General features: G+C 35.4%; 1 protein-coding gene across 3 annotated transcripts in view; it reads left to right on the top strand.

Annotated features, from left to right (window-relative positions):
- RNF128 (ring finger protein 128) overlaps nt 1-11,877 on the top strand; it is a 102,808-nt gene extending 90,931 nt beyond the window's left edge. The window contains exons 5-7 of one of the 3 annotated variants that reach the window (XM_032392791.1): nt 2,007-2,103; nt 3,177-3,345; nt 10,455-11,877. In XM_032392791.1, coding sequence (XP_032248682.1) covers nt 2,007-2,103; nt 3,177-3,345; nt 10,455-10,588 — 400 coding nt within the window. In that variant the 3' untranslated portion in view covers nt 10,589-11,877. The remainder of the gene's footprint in view (nt 1-2,006; nt 2,104-3,176; nt 3,346-10,454) is intronic. The other 2 variants (XM_032392793.1, XM_032392792.1) reach the window with 2 other exon arrangements.
- Nucleotides 11,878-12,093: the final 216 nt, after the last annotated feature.

The following is a 12,093-nucleotide window of genomic DNA, read 5'->3' as shown; positions in this document are numbered from 1 at the left end:
AACTGAGGAAGACACAAAGAAATGGAAAAACGTTCCATGCTCATGGATTGGAAGAACAAATATTGTGAAAATGTCCATGCCACCTAGAGCAGTCTACACATTTAATGCAATCCCTATTAAAACAGCATCAACTTTTTTTCAAAGAAATGGAACAAATAATCCTAAAATACGTATGGAACCAGAAAAGACCTCGAATACCCAGAGGAATTTTGAAAAAGAAAAGCAAAACTGGTGGCATCACAATTCCAGACTTCAAGCTCTATTACAAAGCTGTAATCATCAAGACAGTATGGTACTGACCCAAAAACAGACATATAGATCAATGGAATAGAATAGAGAGACCAGAAATGGACCCTCAACTCTATGGTCAACTAATCTTCGACAAAGCAGGAAAGAATGTCCAATGGAAAAAAAGACAGTCTCTTCAACAAATGGTGTTGGGAAAATTGGACAGCCCCATGAAGAAGAATGAAACTGGACCATTTCCTTACACCACATACAAAAATAGACTCAAAATGGATGAAAGACCTCAATGTGAGACAGGATTCCATCAAAATTCTAGAGGAGAACACAGGCAGCAACCTCTTCGACCTCAGCCGCAGCATCTTCTTCCTAGAAACACCGCCAAAGGCAAGGGAAGCAAGGGCAAAAATGAACCATTGGGACTTCATCAAGATAAAAAGCTTTTGCACAGCAAAGGAAACAGTCAACAAAACCAACGGCAACCAACAGAATGGAAGAAGATATTTGCAAATGACATATCAGATAAAGTATCCAAAATCCATAAAGAACTTACCAAACTCAACACCCAGAGAACAAATAATCCAGTTAAGAAATGGGCGGAAGACATGAACAGACATTTCTGCAAAGAAGACATCCAAATGGCCAACAGACACATGAAAAGGTGCTCAACATCACTTGGCATCAGGGAAATACAAATCAAAACCACATTGAGATACCACCTTACACCAGTCAGAATGGCTAAAATTAACAAGTCAGGAAACGACAGATGTTGGTGAGGATGGGAGAAAGGGGAACCCTCCTACACTGTTGGTTGGAATGCAAGCTGGTGTAGCCACTCTGGAAAACAGTATGGAGGTTCCTCAAAAAGTTGAAAATAGAGCTACACTACGACCCAGCAATTGCCCTACTGGGTATTTACCCCAAAGATACAAGTGTAGTGATCAGAAGGGGTACGTGCACCCCAATGTTTATAGCAGCAATGTCCACAATAGCCAAACTATGGGAAGAGCCTAGACGTCCATCAACAGATGAATGGATAAGGAAGAGGTGGTATATATATACAATGAAATATTATGCAGCCATCAAAAAATGAAATCTTGCCATTTGCAACGACATGGATGGAACTAGCAGGTATTATGCTAAGCAAAATAAGTCAATCAGAGAAGGACAATTATCATATGATCTCACTGATATGAGGAATTTGAGAAATAAGACAGAGGATCATAGGGGAAGGGAGGGAAGAATGAAAGAAGACAAAACCAGAGAGGGATATAAACCATAAGAGATTCTTAATCTCAGGAAACAAACTGAGGGTTGCTGGAGGGGAGGGGGGTGGGAGGGATGGGGTAACTGGGTGATGGACATTGGGGAGGGTATGTGCTATGGTGAGCGCTGTGAATTGTGTAAGACTGATGAATCACAGACCTGTACCCCTGAAACAAATAATACATTATCTATTAATAAAAAAAAATGTAAATAATTTCATGACAGGGATTATCTCCCGGCATAGAGTAAGAGTCAATAAAAATGTGTTAACATAAAAAAATTTAAAAAAGTAAAAGTACTGTATTATGAGACTTCCTAATTTTGTTTCTGTGGCTCCTTCGTAGTGTTTATGCTGTAATGGTATGCTTAAAAGAAAAACCAACATCTGTTAAAAAACTAAATAAAAATATAGGGTAACCTGTTAGTATATTAGGCTGTGTTGTTGCTGTTTCACTAGTGATAACCAAATTATGTGTGTTTTTTTTTTCTTTCATTAGCCATATTTTCCATAAGACATGTGTTGACCCATGGCTGTTAGAACACAGGACTTGCCCCATGTGCAAATGTGACATACTCAAAGCTTTGGGAATTGAGGTAAACATTGCTAAACTATTTATATGAAGGAACTTAAGTTATTTATGTACCTGGGCCTTCAAGAAAGTAACATCCTTAGTTTTTAGGTGTGTAATATGCTAGACTTGTGATTTATATCAAAAGTTGGACCTATTTACGTAATGACAGTAAGGTGCCATGTTGGACCACTTCCATTTTCCTTCTTCTTTTCTCTTATTATTTGGTCAGAATTTTAAGTGATGACCACAGACACTACCAACTGGCTTCTGGTACGTCTTGCATTTTTGCTCTTACTATTGCACAGCGACTGAACTTGTAGTTAGATGAGCATTTTTATTTTGAAAAAGCGTAATAAATATTAAAGTATAATTGTATTTGGTAAATGAAATAAAACTTACCTATTTTACAATACACCAGCAACAGAAAGTCAAGCTCAACAAAATCTTCCTGACTTTAGGAGATACATAGATGGTACTGATTCTCAAATCCCTTAGGGGACAGCATGAGATGTTGTTGTTAAATAAATTTTTTATTTATGAATAATTTTAGATTTACAGAAAAGTTGAAAGGACAATACAGAGAGTTCCCACATAACCCTCACCCAGTTTTGACTATTGTTAACGTTTTGCATTACTGTGGTATGTTTGTCAAAAGTAAGAAACTGACATTGGGTCATTGCTATTAACTAAACTTCAGACTTCATTAGATTTTTGCCAGCAGCTGTCTTTTGAAAACTCCGGGAGGTGAACTTGATTCAGGGTGGAGGTTTTTTTGTGGTTTTTTGTTTGTTTGTTTGTGTGGAGTGCCTACCTTGTAGCAGGCATTGTATTATGAAGCACTGGGATCACCCAGATGAACATCAGATGTGAAGGCAATCTGCTTATAACATCTTCCACCCCATTTTGGACCCAGTTACTCCAACTGCTCTGGCTGGGACCAGCAAGAGATTTTTGTGATCATCAAAAGGGATTATAGGTTTAAAAGGTTAAGAAGCATTGCTCTAATAAGTTACCTATGCAGAAATTTTGTAATGACATGTCAGGAAAAAACAGGTACTCTGAGAGTCTTTTAATTTGTTCCAATGCTTTCCAAAGGTGGATGCTGAAGACGGATCAGTGTCTTTACAAGTCCCTGTTTCCAATGAAACATCAAATAGTGCCTCTCCTCATGAAGAGGATAATCGCAGTGAGACTGCATCGTCTGGCTATGCTTCTGTTCAGGGAGCAGATGAACCACCTTTAGAAGAACATGTGCAGTCAGCAAGTAAGCACCATGCTGAGGGGCAGTGAGTGCCCCCACAATGATCCATTGTGGAGCATATATGCCTGGCAGAGGGCTCCTGCTTTTTATTGTTTGTTCCTTTCATCCCATTAAACACGTTCCAGGTTTTTTCTAGTAACAATGGTGGAGTACAGGACACACCCCTACCTTAGTTTAATATGCACATATTTAAGTGTATCTGAAACAGATGAAATACGTCAGTAGTGGGCATTCTTCACAGACTAAAAAGATTTTTTATAGGATAGCTTCTCTCTGATGCATTTAAGTATTGGTTATTAATTTACAGAGGCTGAGGAGAAACTTTAAGCTTTGGAAGCCATTGTTTATTGTAGAGCAATCAGAAACTAAGATAACTGAGTCCTGAAATGATAAGAGAGAATTCAGTTTACAAAAGCTTGATTTATACACAACTTCTTAGGAACCCATCTTTTGCACAGATCGGAAACTGTGTAAGAATACGTGCTGCCACCTGTTGATTATTTACCATGAAATGAACAAACCGTGGAAACTAAAATTGAATATATTATTTTCAAACTTCATGTGAATTGAATCAGTGTTGTAACTTAGTAATGTCGTGCCAGTGGAGAAAGTTCAGGGAGTTTTGTTACCTTCTTCCTTAGGAAGGGAAAACCCTCATGCAGAAATTAGTTTCCTTCTCTTTAACTTCCACCTTTTTCATGGTTTTTGTTGGTTTGATGGTTTTCTCAATCCTCATGTTGAAATAACCTAATGCTGGCATAGAAGTAGAAGAAAACTAAATATTAAGATGACTTGTGAGAGTTTCAGCTTCCTATTGACATAAACCTTTACCCTCAGTATAGACTTACCAGTGCCATACACATCATTCCTGAAGATGTCACGAGGAGTACTATCATGCAAGTGTACACTTCATATTTCTTGTAATCTAATCTTCAGACATTTCCCAGAGTACAAAGTCATCATAAGAATCTTAATAATCTGTGGATTATTCTACCTACAATAGAGAATCATTGTCTATTTGCCCCAGGTGATTTTTTTGATTCCATAACTGTGTGGTAATAGAATTCAGTGATGATAAAGGAGAGTACTGGATAATTCAGTTTATTGCTAGGCTTGTTTTTTTTTTAAAAGTTCCAATCTACTTTTTTTGTGTGTTCTCTTCTTCTTGTGAGGCAGGGTGGTAAATAGAACAGTTTTTGCAGAGAATATGACAAGCAAATGAAATGATGATCCAAATTCCTCCCCCTATATTCTTTATCTGGATGAATGGTAGTAACACCCATTTAGGTGCCTCAAACCAGAAACTAGGGAGCTCCTAGATTCTTCCCTCTCTTTCTTATTGATTCAGTATCCCTTTTCTTTAATCCATCTCCTAATTCCCAACCTTAATTCCACAGTCATAGTTTGAGCCACTGTTTTCTCTCTGCTCATTCCTTCCACTCTCATTCCTTCTCCCAAGAAATTGGGGAAGCCTGGTCTAATTCCTGTTCATCCTTTAAAACTTACCCTCCTTTGAAAAGCCTCCCTTGACTCACATGTGCGACCCTACTGTCTGCTTCCATAGAACTTTTATTATTGCATTTATTGTACTGAATTGTATTAAAACTTTTAAACGTTCCTTTGGATAGGAACAGTGTCTTATTTGTCACTATTGTATACCCAGCACTGAGAACAGCCTGCCATGTAGTAGGTACTCAAATAGATGTTGAATGAATGACCATAAAGAGTAGATTTTAATTTTATCTATGATTATATATTACTAGTTTGGGTATCTTGCCCATTACCTATTGATTATTGCGGTGATAGTTGATTTAAATAACTTTGCAAACATATAGTTGATTTGTTCGTGTCTGTTTGTCCCATCATTGCAGTAAGTCCTGTTAGAACACTGGGTTTTAAAACTTACGCATGCATCAAGTCACCTGGAGGGCTTGTTAAAACAGATGGGCTGCCACCTGTTTGTGACTCCGTAGGTTTGGAGGAGGGCCTGAGAATTTTTGTTTCTAAAAAGTTCCTAGGTGATACTGATGCTGCAGGTCCAGGGACCATTCTTTGAGAACCACTAAATAAGGGCCCTAGTTCTTAACCCTAGCTACACATTAAAATCACTCAGAGAATCTTTAAACATTACTGATGCCTGGGCTCTTCCCCAGAATGGTTAAATCAGAATCCATGAGGGGTATGGCCCAAGCACAGGTATTTTTTTTTAATTTTTAATTTTAATTTTGATGTAATTTCAGGCTGACTAAAAATTTCAAAAATAGTACAAATAATGCCCATATACCCTTCACTCAACTTCTCCAAATGTTAACATCTTATATAATCATATACAATTATTAACACCAGGAATTTAACTGATAAAATGTTATTAACCAAATGAGAGATCTTAACTCAGATTTCACCGATTGACCCACTAATGTCCTTTTTTCTGTCCCAGGATCCCACATTGCATTTCCCTTTCACTCTTTTTTTTCCAGATTTATTGAGATATATTTGACATAAAATTGTGTAAGTTTAAGGTGTACAACATGATTTGATATACCTATATTTGCAAAATGATTACCACAGTAAGGTTAGTTAACAAATTCACCACATAATTATAAATTTTGTGTGTATGTGGTGAGAATATTTAAGATCTACTTTCTTAGCAACTTTCAAGTATATCCAAAATTCCACTGAGTATTTACCCAAAGAAAACAAAAACAGTAATTCAGAAAGATATATGCACCCTTATGTTTATTGCAGCATTATTTGCAATAGCCAAGATATGGAAGCAACCTAAGTGTCCATCAATAGACAAAAGGATAAGGAAGATGTGGTATATATAATACAATGGGATATTACACAGCTATAAAAAAGGATGAGCTCATGCCATTTGCAACATGAATGGACCTATAGGTTATCATGCTAAGTGAAATCAGTCAGACTGAAAAAGACAAATACCATATTATTTCACTCATGTGGAATCTAAAAAAAACAGATGAATAAACAAACAAAAAGCATAAACAGGCCTATAAATACAGAAAACAAAGTGATGGTTGCCAGAGGGGAGGGAGATGGGTAAAATACGGGAAGGGGATTGGGAGATCCAGGCTTCCAGTTATGGAATGAATAAGTCATGGGAATAAAAAGCACAGCATAAGGACATAGTCAATGATACTGTAATAACACACTAAAAAAGGTAAGTATAGCAAAATGTATAAACTTTAAGAAGTCTGTAATACAGTATTGTTAACTGTAGCCACCATGCTGTACATTAGATCCCCAGAACTTAGTCATCTTATAACTGAGAGTTTGTGCCCTTTGATCAACATTTCCCCGTCCTCTCTGCCCCTAGCTCCTAGCCCCTGATAACCACCATTCTACTCTCTGAGTTTGGCTTTTTTTTTTTTTAAGACTCCACAGATAAGTGAGATCATGCGGTATTTGTCTTTTTTCTGTCTTATTTCATTTAGCACAAATGCCCTCAAGGTCTACCCATGTTGTTGCAAATGGCAAGATTTCCTTCTTTCTCATAGCTGAATAATATTCCTGTGTGTGTGTGTGTGTCACATTTTCTTTATCCATTCATCTGTCAACAGATATTTAGGATGTTTCCATATCTTGGCTATTGTGAATAATCTTGCACTGAACATGGGAGTGCAGATATCTCTTCAAGATACTGATTTCATTTCCTTTGCATATATACCCCAAATTGGAATTGCTGGATCATATGGTACTTGTACTTTCAATTTTCTTGAGGAACCTCCATACTATCTTTCATAGTGGCTGTGCCCATTTACATTCCCAGGAACAGTGCACTGGGGATCCCTTTTCACCACATCCTCGCCAACACTTACCTCTTGTCTTTTTGATAGTAGCTATTCTGACAAGTGTGAGGTGATTAGCCCATTGTTTTTGATTTGCATTTCCCTGATGATTAGTGATGTTGATCATCTTTTCATATACCTGTTGGCCATTTGTATGTATTCTTTGAAAATATATCTGTTCAGTTCCTCTGCCTATTTTTAATTGGATTACTTGATTTTTGCTGCTGAGTTGTAGGGGTTTCTTTTATATTTTGTATATTAATCCTTTATCTGATAAGCAAATATTGTCTCCCATTCTGTAGGTTGCCTCTTCATTCTGTTGATTATTTCTTTTGCTGTGCAAAGCTTTTCAGTTTGAGGTAGTCCCACTTGTTGATTTGTGCTTTTCACCTCCTATACAAAAAAATTGTTGCCTAGACCAATGTCAAAGAGCCTTCCCCCTATGTTTTCTTCTAGGAATTCTATGGTTTCAGGTCTTACATTTAAGTCCTTAATCCATTTAGAGTTCATTTTTGTGGCTGGTGTAAGATAGGGGTCCATTTTCATTCTACCATATGTGAATATCCAGTTTACCCAACACCACTTACTGAAAAGACTGTCTTTTCCCCATTGAGTGTTTTTGGCTCCCTTGTCAAATATTAGGTGACTGCATGTACATGGGCTTATTTCTGGGCCCTCAATTCTGATCCATTGGTCTATGTGTCTATTTCTATGCCAGTATACTAGTTTTGGTTACGGTAGCTTTGTAATATAATTTGAAATCAGGAAGTATGATGTCTCCAACTTTGTTCTTCTTTCTCAGAATTGCTTTGGCTATCCAGGGTCTTTGTGGTTCCATATAAATTTTAGGATTGTTATTTCTGTGAAAAATGCCATTGGAATTTTAATAGGGAATGCATTGAATCTATAGATGGCTTTGGGGTATATGAACACTTTTTTTTTTAACGGTATTCTTCTAATTCATGAACATAGGATATCTTTCCATTTATTTGTATTTTATTCAATATCATCGATGTCTTATAGTTTTCAGTACAGATCTTTTACCTCCTTGGTTAAATTTATTCATAAGTATTTTATTGTTTTGATGTCATTATAAATGGAATCATTTTCTTTATTTCTCTTTCAAATATTTCATTGTTAGTGTATAGAAATGTGACTGGTTTTTGTATGTTGATTTTGTGTCCTACAGCTTTACTGAATTCATGCATTCTAATAGTCTTATTGGTGGAGTCTTAATCATTTTCTTGATATAAGGTCATGTCATGTAGAAATAATTTTACTTCTTCCTTTCCATTTTGATGCCTTTTATTTCTTTTTCTTGATTAATTGCTCTGGCTATGATTTCTAGTACTATGTTGAATAGAACTGGTAAGAATGAGTACCCTTGTCTTGTTTCTGATTTTAGAGGAAAAGCTTTCAGCTTTTCACTGTTGAGCATGATGTTAGCTGTGGGTTTGTCACAAATGGCCTTTATTATGTTTCGATATATTTCTTCTCCACCCAATTTGTTGAGAGGTCCACATTGCATTTAATGGTCATGTCTTTTTCATGTCCAATCTGTGATTGTTCCTTAGTCTTTCATGACGTTGACACTTTGAAAATTGCTAGTCAGTTACTTTGTAGAATGTCCCTCACTTTGAACTTGTCTACTGTTTCCCAGTGATTAAATTCATTGTCTATTGTGTATTTCTGACAAGAATACCACAGAAGTGATATTGTGCCCTTCTCTGCCTCCTCTCGTATAATGAGGCACATGATGTTCATGTCTTAATTACTGATGGTTTTGCTTACTTGGTTAAGATGGTGTCTGCCAAGCTTCTTTTAAAGTTACTGTTTTTCCCTTTGTAATTATTATCTTATAGAGAGACACTTGGAGGCTATGCAAATGTTCTGTTTCTCATGCTTTTACCCACTAATTTTAGCAATCTATGTTTTTTTCCTTGAAATAATTATTACTGAATTGTGTGCCAAATGGTAATTTTCTATTTCCATCCTTCTTTCTACATTAATTAAGCTTCTATTTTAAGGAAAAGCTATCCTTTCTCTGTTTATTTATTCAATTATTTATATATAATAGTATGGACTTATAGATATTTCTTTTATTCTGTAATTTTATCCTGATTTATTCATTGCTTAGATTGTCCTAGATTTGGTCATTGGGAACTCCCTCAAGGTGGTTTCTGTGTTCTTTCAACATGCTTCATTATTTTTTTGAGCACTTTCTGGTACCACAAGATGTTCTAGGCCAGGGATTGGCAAACATTTTCTGTCAAGGGTCTGATAGTAAATATTTTAGGCTTTGAAGGCCGTAAGTCTCTGCTGCATTGGGAGGGGGGGATGTTTGACTTACAACCTTTTAAAAATGTGAAAACCACTCTTAGCTATTGATTTGACTTGCAGGCTGTAGTTTGCTGACCCCTAGGTTACAAGGGGTTAATCTTGTACTCTCCTTGCCCTAGCCCTAGAATCATCCATTTTTTGGAGAACAGTACTTCAAAACCAGGATCTGGGCACTAGATATGATCATTGCTATGGGAATATCATTGCTATTAGCCCTTTCAGTTAACAAAGCTAGGAAATACATGTATGTACTCAGAAAAATACATACACACACATCTATATACATCTGTCTCTCTATCTGAAAAACTGAGCTCAATACTGATACATCTGATTCTAGTTAAACACTACAGAGTTTATTCTAGCCTTCCCCTTTCCTTATTTGTAACTCACAGTTTCACTAACAAATGTCCTTTTTGTTTTTAGCCTTATCGGATATAGTCAAAATACTGTTTTCCTAAGTCACTTAGGTTAAGTTCTTTTCTTCCCCACTGTTTTCAGGATGGTTCTATATTTCCTCTGTTATATAACTATGTTCATCTGTTACTGTTTGCACTCCATTTGGGGAACTCCTTCTACCTTCCTGTTTGTTTGTTTTTTAAGTCTGTGTATCTATCTGTGCATATGAAAAAGCATAGGTATTTTTTAAAGCACTTAGGTGATTGAAATGTGAAGCCAGGTTTAAGGATGAAAAAGCAGCAGAAGACATAATTTTTGCTTTTAAGGCGGCTATAATCTAGGTAGAAGTAAGCACACGTGAATAAAAGAAAGAGTAATTGTAAATCAGTTTAATAAGGTCATATATGCCTTGTGTAAGACATAGCCTAAGTCATATAATTACTAAAGGAATAGGGAATGAGTATAATGATTGGAGTATGATAGACAAGAAAGGCTTCTTAGATGTGAGTGTTGAATTTTGTCTTAAGAGGGGTTAAATCATCCTAAAATTGCCATTTCTTTTTAAAGATGAAAATCTCCAGCTGGTAAACCATGAGGCAAGTTCCGTGGCAGTGGATGTTGTTCCTCATGTTGACAACCCAACCTTTGAAGAAGATGAAACTCCTGATCAAGAGACTGCTGTTCGAGAAATTAAATCATAAAATCTGTGTCAATAGAAAACTTGAAACTTTAGTAATAACAGAACTGCCAATCAGGGCTAGTTTACTATTAATGAACTGGATAAACTTAATTAAATAAGAATGATACTGAAAGTGCTGAGATGACTACTATAATGCTATAGTTAAATTACTTAAAATATTTAATCTATTAACTTTTTTCCACAAACTCATAATGTTTTTCATAGGCAAGTGTCCTCTCGATAGTGATAGCAACATTTTTAAACATTTAAAACTCTCTTCAAGTAGTCATGTTTTTCATTTATAACAATTTTCTTATAAAAACATGTTGCTTTTAAAATGTGGAGTAGCTGTAATCACTTTATTTTATGATAGTATCTTAATTAAAAATACTACTATTTTAGCTTGGGCTATCTGTGTCAGGGTTTTTCTCCAGGTGCTTATATTGATCTGGAATTGTAATGTAAAAAGCAATGCAAACTTAGGCTAGTACTTCATGAAATGTCTCTTTAGGCTACATTAAGTTGATAGAACAAGATTAAAGCAAAGTATTCATTTTAACAATTTCTTGTTTTTAAAAATTAGGCTAAATGTACTTCATGTGAGTGTTGAGCATAGTTTATCAGAGAATATGGACTGGACTGGATTGATTGGTATATTAATGACACCAATTTGACATAAGATTATAGACAAAAAGATTCTTTATAAAAATGCTATATAACTATTCCTCAAAATTATGGGATTTTCAAAAGCAGAGTATATAAATTATCATACTATTTGAAAATGATAATGAGTAAGTCACACAAAAATTGGTAATTGATCTTTGTGTATGAATTTGTCTGCAGAAATCAGTCTGTAGAAAATGTTTTCCAAACAATGTCAACTTTGAAAATTGAGTTTACATTTTACCTAAATGGGCTAAAATTACATTAGGTAAACAAAAATTCTGTCCATATAGCTATAAATTTTGTGAACACATTTTCTTGGTGTTTGAAAAAGAATTGGGGGGGGGAGAATTCCAGGTGCCTTAATATAAAGTTTGAAGCTTTCATCCACCAAAGTAAAATAGAGCTACTTAAAAATGCACTTTATTTGTATTCTGTGTGGCTTATCTTGGTTTTAAAGTTGTGTTTCCAGTGCAAATTCCAGCAGAATTTAGGCAAAAGCTGAACAGACATGTATTTTTGTTTGCTAAATGTAGAATGGACAAAACCATTGCATTCTTGTACACTGATTTGAAATGCTGTAAATATTTCCCGATTTGTATTGATTCTCTTTAAATATAAAATGTAAATAAAATATTCCAATAAAAGTTTTTGTCTGGTGTTTAGTTCAGTTAGCCTATACTAACTTTTCATATATGCTTGGATTTTGGAGGAAAAAATTGGTCGATATAAATGGTCATTGATATATTTGATGAATAAAAACTAAAACTTTAGGATATTTATTTATACATTTCATTTCATAAAGAGGAATTGCTGTCATTGTAATATAACTGAACTACCATGAATTATTTTTCAATGTCAGTA

The sequence above is a fragment of the Phoca vitulina genome, unplaced genomic scaffold, assembly GCF_004348235.1.
Source record: "Phoca vitulina isolate PV1807 unplaced genomic scaffold, GSC_HSeal_1.0 scaffold69, whole genome shotgun sequence".
Lineage (NCBI taxonomy): Eukaryota > Metazoa > Chordata > Mammalia > Carnivora > Phocidae > Phoca > Phoca vitulina.
This window is presented reverse-complemented; position numbering and strand designations above follow the sequence as displayed.